This window comes from Panicum virgatum, chromosome 1N (genome assembly GCF_016808335.1).
Source record: "Panicum virgatum strain AP13 chromosome 1N, P.virgatum_v5, whole genome shotgun sequence".
NCBI classification, from domain to species: domain Eukaryota; kingdom Viridiplantae; phylum Streptophyta; class Magnoliopsida; order Poales; family Poaceae; genus Panicum; species Panicum virgatum.
Genome location: NC_053145.1, coordinates 57,996,011 through 58,002,209, shown reverse-complemented (window position 1 = coordinate 58,002,209; position 6,199 = coordinate 57,996,011). Strand labels below are relative to the sequence as shown.

The following is a 6,199-nucleotide window of genomic DNA, read 5'->3' as shown; positions in this document are numbered from 1 at the left end:
CCAAAGAGGGATATCAGTCTCGAAGAACTATAGATTGAGCTTCCCAATCCAATAGTTCCAGAGCCTACGATGGTATATCAGTTTGTACCACCAGTTATTCCTTAAATGAGTAGCACAGTGACAGCAACGGGGGAGCAGGCGCCACCTCCTCCAGAGGCACAGGCGCCACCTCCAGAGGCACAGGCGCCAGTCGCACCAGTAGTGCAGCCTCAACCCGTTCCTCAGCCAGTTGAACAACAACCATTAAGAAGGTCAACTCGGCCAAGGAAACCAGCTCTTCTTGACTGTTATGAGACATATTTAAGTGAGGATTTGTATGATGTTGGGAAGATTAATGATCCTGCCACATTCAGAGAGGCAGTTGAAAGTGAGAATTCCACTAAATGGATTGAAGCCATGGAAGAGGAACTAAAGTCTATGAGTTCTAATCAGGTCTGGGATTTAATAGAAATTCCTGATGGAATCAAAACAGTAGGCTGTAAGTGGGTCTACAAAACCAAATGTGATTCCAAAGGGAAAATCGAAAGATTCAAGGCAAGACTCGTAGCTAAAGGGTTCACACAGAAGGAAGGGATTGATTATAATGAAACCTTCTCTCCTGTGTCTACCAAAGATTCATTCAGAGTTGTCATGGCACTCGTAGCCCATTTTGATATGGAGTTATATCAGATGGATGTTAAGACTGCGTTCCTAAATGGAGACTTAGATGAGACAATTTATATGGCGCAACCGGAAGGTTTTGCCATTAAAGGTAAAGAACACATGGGATGCAGATTAATGAAATCCATTTATGGACTTAAGCAAGCGTCCAGACAGTGGAACCTCAAATTTGATGAAGTTATCAAGAAATTCGGATTTGTGGAAAATGATGCAGATAGATGCATCTACATTAAAGCCAAGGGTGGAAAACTAATAATTCTAGTATTGTATGTGGATGACATACTATTAGCCTGCAATGATAAGAACATGTTGCATGAGACTAAGAATTTCCTCTCATCTCATTTTGATATGAAGGATCTTGGTGAAGCCTCGTATGTACTTGGCATTGAGATACACCGAGACAGAGCCCAAGGCGTACTAGGGTTATCTCAGAAAGCTTATATTGAGAAAATGCTTAAAATATATAATCTTGATAAGTGCAACACGTCACCTGTACCGTTGCAGAAGGGCGATAAGCTAAATGGAAGTCAGTGCCCTAGGAATGATTTTGAAAGAAGTAAGATGAGTAATATTCCATATGCATCAGCTGTTGGAAGCTTGATGTATGCGCAAGTCTGTACGCGTCCAGACTTGGCTTTTACAGCCGGAGTACTAAGCAGATATCAGTCTAATCCAGGATGGGCTCACTGGGTAGGTGTTAAGAAGGCATTAAGATATTGCCAAGGCACAAAACATTACATGTTAACATATAAGGGAACTGATAACCTTGAGGTTGAATGTTACACTGACGCTGACTTTGCTGGTGATGAAGATGACAGGAAGTCTACTTCCGGTTATATTTATACACTAGCAAGGGGAGCGATATCATGGAGAAGCGGTAAGCAAGGTGTAACGGCTGCATCTACGATGCAAGCTGAATTTGTGTCATGTTATGATGCCACGGGACAGGCAGTGTGGCTTAAGAACTTTATAACGGCATTGAGACTTGTTGATAGCATCTCGAGACCTATCACAATGTACAGCGACAATCAGTCTGCAGTTTTCTTTTGCGCAAACGATAAACTAAGTGGTGCTTCTAAGCACATAGATCTTAAGTATCGTGTCGTGAAAGATAGAAACAGGGACAACACACTTAAGATTCAGCATATAAGTACTAAAGAAAATATTGCGGATCCGCTCACAAAAGGCCTACCACCAATCCTTTTTCAGAAGCATGTCCTAGGCATGGGTCTGGTGGGTAGCCTGGATCAAGTCCTGGTTCAGGGCCATTAAATTTCCCCAATTAAGAATAAGAGTTCTGACAAGGTTTCTCGGAGAGACTATGGGTAATGTTGTCCCAGTATGCCGTTGTGCTGCTGATGACGCATTGGTCTGATACTTACTGACTTACTGAGGAATGTTAGTTTAGTTTAAATTAAGTCAGTGACCGAATAGTCATTAGTTTAAGTTTAAGTTGTTGACCTTCGGTCATGGGGGAAAATGTTGGATTTGTTAGTTTGACCTCGGTCAACCCTTATTCAACGCAAATCAGAGGGGATATCTATTCCCTAAATCTCGGACTCGGGAAACAAATCCCGTGTCCAGTTCTGCCGTGATCGGGAGGCAAAACCCTAAGCCCATTGGGCTCGGCCCCGGGCCTACAGCGTGACTATAAATAGAGGGTCAATCCCATGGGGTTTGATCATCCCAAAAACTCTCGTGATTCTCACGCCATCCACCCTAACTGATCGCTAAGCACGCTGGAAGGCTCGGAAGCACGAGCACCACGTCCAGGGCAGTGCCGCTGGCGCCCTGAAGGACGCCGCTACCCCGAGAAATCCCTCAAGGAGCGTCTGCGCTTCATCCCCGACGCCGTCAACACCGTCGACGTCGTCACGTCTACACCAACCTCCAGCACTGCCATGGACACCACCACTGCTGGTATAAGACTAAATCTAATCTATTCCGCATTAGTTAATGTACTAGAGATGATCTCCTTTGGATTAGTGATCCTGGTTAAGTCAGTGCTAAGTTTTGTTAGATTCATTAACTAACATTGAGGGCTGCCAACTGAGTGAAAGATGCCGTTTGTACACGGAAACTGTCAAACTGCTGCTCAGGAATGTAACAGCTTGCTCTGTTTCTTCAGTTCGAGACATGTGAGGATAAACGAATCGGAGATGTGCTTGTCACTGTATTTGATCAGAGTACACAAAAAAATTTGGGAGGCCAAAGCATTTATATATCCTTGCTGAAGAATTACTACTATAAAACAATCTGCATCACGAGTGACGTACGCTAATAAGAACAGATAATCAAACCTTCTTATTGATTCTTTCTCCTATCGGACTTTTCCTACTAATAATTGTAACTCGGAAGAGGGGTAGAGGACAGAGAAAGGGGTCCGTGAACCTCGCCGCCGGCGGCAGCGGCTTCTTCACGGCTCCTCCGGCGGTGGCAACGCTGCGGGCACCTCCACCACGGGCGGCGGCGGCGGCTTCGCCTCCCGTTTCGCGGCGGCCCGGCGAGGTGCCGGCCACCCGCACCACCGCCGGGCCAGCCTCGTGCAGTCGTACCGCTCGTCGGGGCCCTCGGCCTGCGCCGCGCACACCCGGCCGAAGACGCAGGACAGCAAGGTGAGCACCAGGACGGCCGCGAAGACCCCGAAGAACGTACCGATGGAGCCCGAGGAGCTGCGGGGAGGCTCGGCGCCCGCGGCGGAGCCCTGGTATCCGTAGCCCGACAGGGGCGTCACCGTCGCCGGCATCGTCGGCGTGCTGCCGGTCGCCGCCATTCTCGCATCCAGATCGACCAAGATCGACGATGGAACAGTGGCCCGACTACTGACCACGGAGCAGCTGTTGACTAGCGAACCGGACTGTTTGGTGTTGGAGGTAGTGGTTATGCACGTAGGAGTGAGCATGGGATGGGACATGGGAGAGGCCAAGGCAACAAGCAAGAGGGTTCGTTCGGCAAAGGCGTCCACCACAGCTGCTTTGCGACCCGGCCCGGCGATGTGTCAACGGATTAAGAGGGCGGGCGCGGTAAAGTTTCCGGTGAAAGTCTGCGAGCAGGTTGGCCTTTTGTGTGGATCGCGCGAGTGGAGATCAGGTTTCATTTACCCACCGGACCGGTCAAACCGCCGGGGTCCCCGGCGCGGACCCCGCCGGTTTGGCCGGAAACCGGTCGGTACCAGTTGAATTCAAATTTGAATTTAAAAAACTCGGTTCAACCGGTTTGTACCGGTATACCGGCCGGTTTGACCGGTTTGAATTCAAATCCAAATTTAAAATCGCATGTGTAACCGGTTTGGAACGTTATACCGGCCGGTTTGACCGGTTTACCAAGTGGGCCTTAATGGGCCGTCTCATTTTTTCCCTTTTTCTTTTTTGGTTTAACTTTAAATGCCCGAAAAGTATGTTAAAAGAATGACTTTTTGAGAAAATTTGACACCATTAGATTTGTCGCACCTTGAAGTATTTTTAGGATTTTTTTAGAAATTTTTCATTTTTTTGAATTCAAATTTAAATTTTGAATTTGGGCCGGTTTGGTACCGGCCCAAACCGGAACCGGACCGGACCGGACCGGTCAAACCGGACCGGTTCCCACCGGTTTTGTAAACCCTGCTGGAGATCAACATGGAAAGAGCGCTCGGTGGGATGGTTGGTGTACTTGGTACATCGTGTGATTAAGAAGAGAAGCTTTACAAGAGCGCATCTGGATATACTGTTTTAGAGAGATGGTAAAGAATGTGAAGGAAAGCAAAACAAAGTGCGGCAATCTACGAACTTCTTTTGGATCATGCATACATGATATGGATGATCTGGTTGTTTATTTACATTGCTTTTGCATACTCCCTCTGTCCCGATTAAAGAGTCGCTCGGGAACCGGGATTGTCTCACAGGCGTGGTTCCATAGCGACAGTTAAAGGGAACGGAGGGAGTAGTCCCCTTCTGTTCAGAGATGTTTGTCACATCGCATGTACAGATGCACTGAAACATAACGTGTTGCTTTTACTTGCATGGGTGCGTCTGTCTTGACAGCTTTCCAAGGGAAAAACTTTGCAAAAGGCCAAAGGATCACTAGCGCGGGGTACTGTTTTCTGAAGTGCTGTTTTCTTCTCTCCGTCTCCGTAGTTGCTAACACATCGAATGTTTGGATCCCAAAAATTTATACCAAAAAACATCACATCGAATATTTGGACACATGTATAAAGTACTAAATAAAATCTATTTACAAAATCTTTTACACGGATAGATTGTAAATCGCGAGATGAATCTAATGAGCTTATTTAATTCATGATTTGCAACAGTGATGCTACAGTAACCATCTGCTAATTATAAATTAATCGTGGGTTAATTAGGCTCATTAGATTCGTCTCGTGATTTACAACCCATCCGTGTAAAAAGTTTTATAAATAGATTTTATTTAACATTATGAAATAGTAAGATTCACTTTCAAAAATTTATGCCAAAAAGATAACACAATACCTTGCGCTCTACAATGCTTTGGACACCGTTGTGCTACAACACGAAGTCGAAGACAGGATTCTTTAGCGAGGGTCCGCAGATGGACAATTCAGAGCCAAATCTGCTTATTGCGCCCCCCACTCGGGCTCCATCCAGCTAGATGGCCACAGTCTCATTTGGGATACTTGGGCCCCTCTCGACTGCGGACCGACGGCGCCGGCACGGCCTCGACGCCAATACAAATTCTGCTCTATGTGACCAGGAATCAGAGACAATAGACCACTTGTTCATCTTCTGCTCCTTCACTCGGCAAGTCTGGTAGATCCTCCTAGACGCGCTTCACGCGCCCCTCCCGGCGTCGACGGCCTGCGTCTCTTTGCAGGATTGGTGGCGGCTCCGTCACAGTTGGATGGGTGACAAAGGATTTGACACACTCTTCGCCCTCACAACCTGGGAAATTTGGAAGGAGCGCAACGCGCGCGTCTTCCGTCGGGACTCACTCACAGTGCATCAGTTAGCCATGGTCATCAAACAGCAAGGCGAGCTCTGGATCGACGCGGGAGTTCGGAAGCTCGGTTGCTTAGTTCTGGAGTAGTCACTCAGTTCTAGTTGGGCCAACGGGCCACCAATGTTGTAATTCAGTCATTCGTTGTGTTGTTGTCGGATACCATGATTAGAGGCACACTAACTAGGGGACCAAATCGCCCTCAAAGCACAAAATATATGTTAAGCAATCGGGCCCACGAAGGCCTGCAGTCTCCTTCCGATCCAAAGGAAAGGAAAGGACTCAAAGAGGCCCACTTCGCACTCGGCCCACGGCCCAGCTCAACAGTGCAGTCTGTGGGTCCCCAGGCGTATAAATACACGGGTTCCCATTGTGTCTTACTGTACTTGTCCCATGATCAGTCCGCAAGTATGCACAACAGCACCGGTATCACAACTGCACTCAAAAACATGTTAGTGATATTATAATTTACCCAGAGCCAATAATTTGCAGCAGAAGCAACAGAAATATAGGACTTCCATCCTATAGGAGTGTGCCTCACTATTCCCACAGACAACTGACTGGGAGTTAGTCCTAGAAAGAACCG

At 47.2% G+C, this 6,199-nt stretch overlaps 1 protein-coding gene across 1 annotated transcript; it reads right to left on the bottom strand.

Annotated features, from left to right (window-relative positions):
• Positions 1–2,928: 2,928 nt before the first annotated feature.
• On the bottom strand, positions 2,929–3,656 carry LOC120654221. Its single transcript, XM_039931747.1, has one exon. It carries the CDS (start codon positions 3,572–3,574, stop codon positions 3,077–3,079), a length of 498 nt encoding a protein of 165 aa, XP_039787681.1. The 5' UTR covers positions 3,575–3,656; the 3' UTR covers positions 2,929–3,076.
• Positions 3,657–6,199: the final 2,543 nt, after the last annotated feature.

Coding starts and splice junctions, on each gene's coding strand:
- LOC120654221 (XM_039931747.1), bottom strand. CDS start 3,574: ATGTCCCATCCCATGCTCACTCCTACGTGCATAACCACTACCTCCAAC.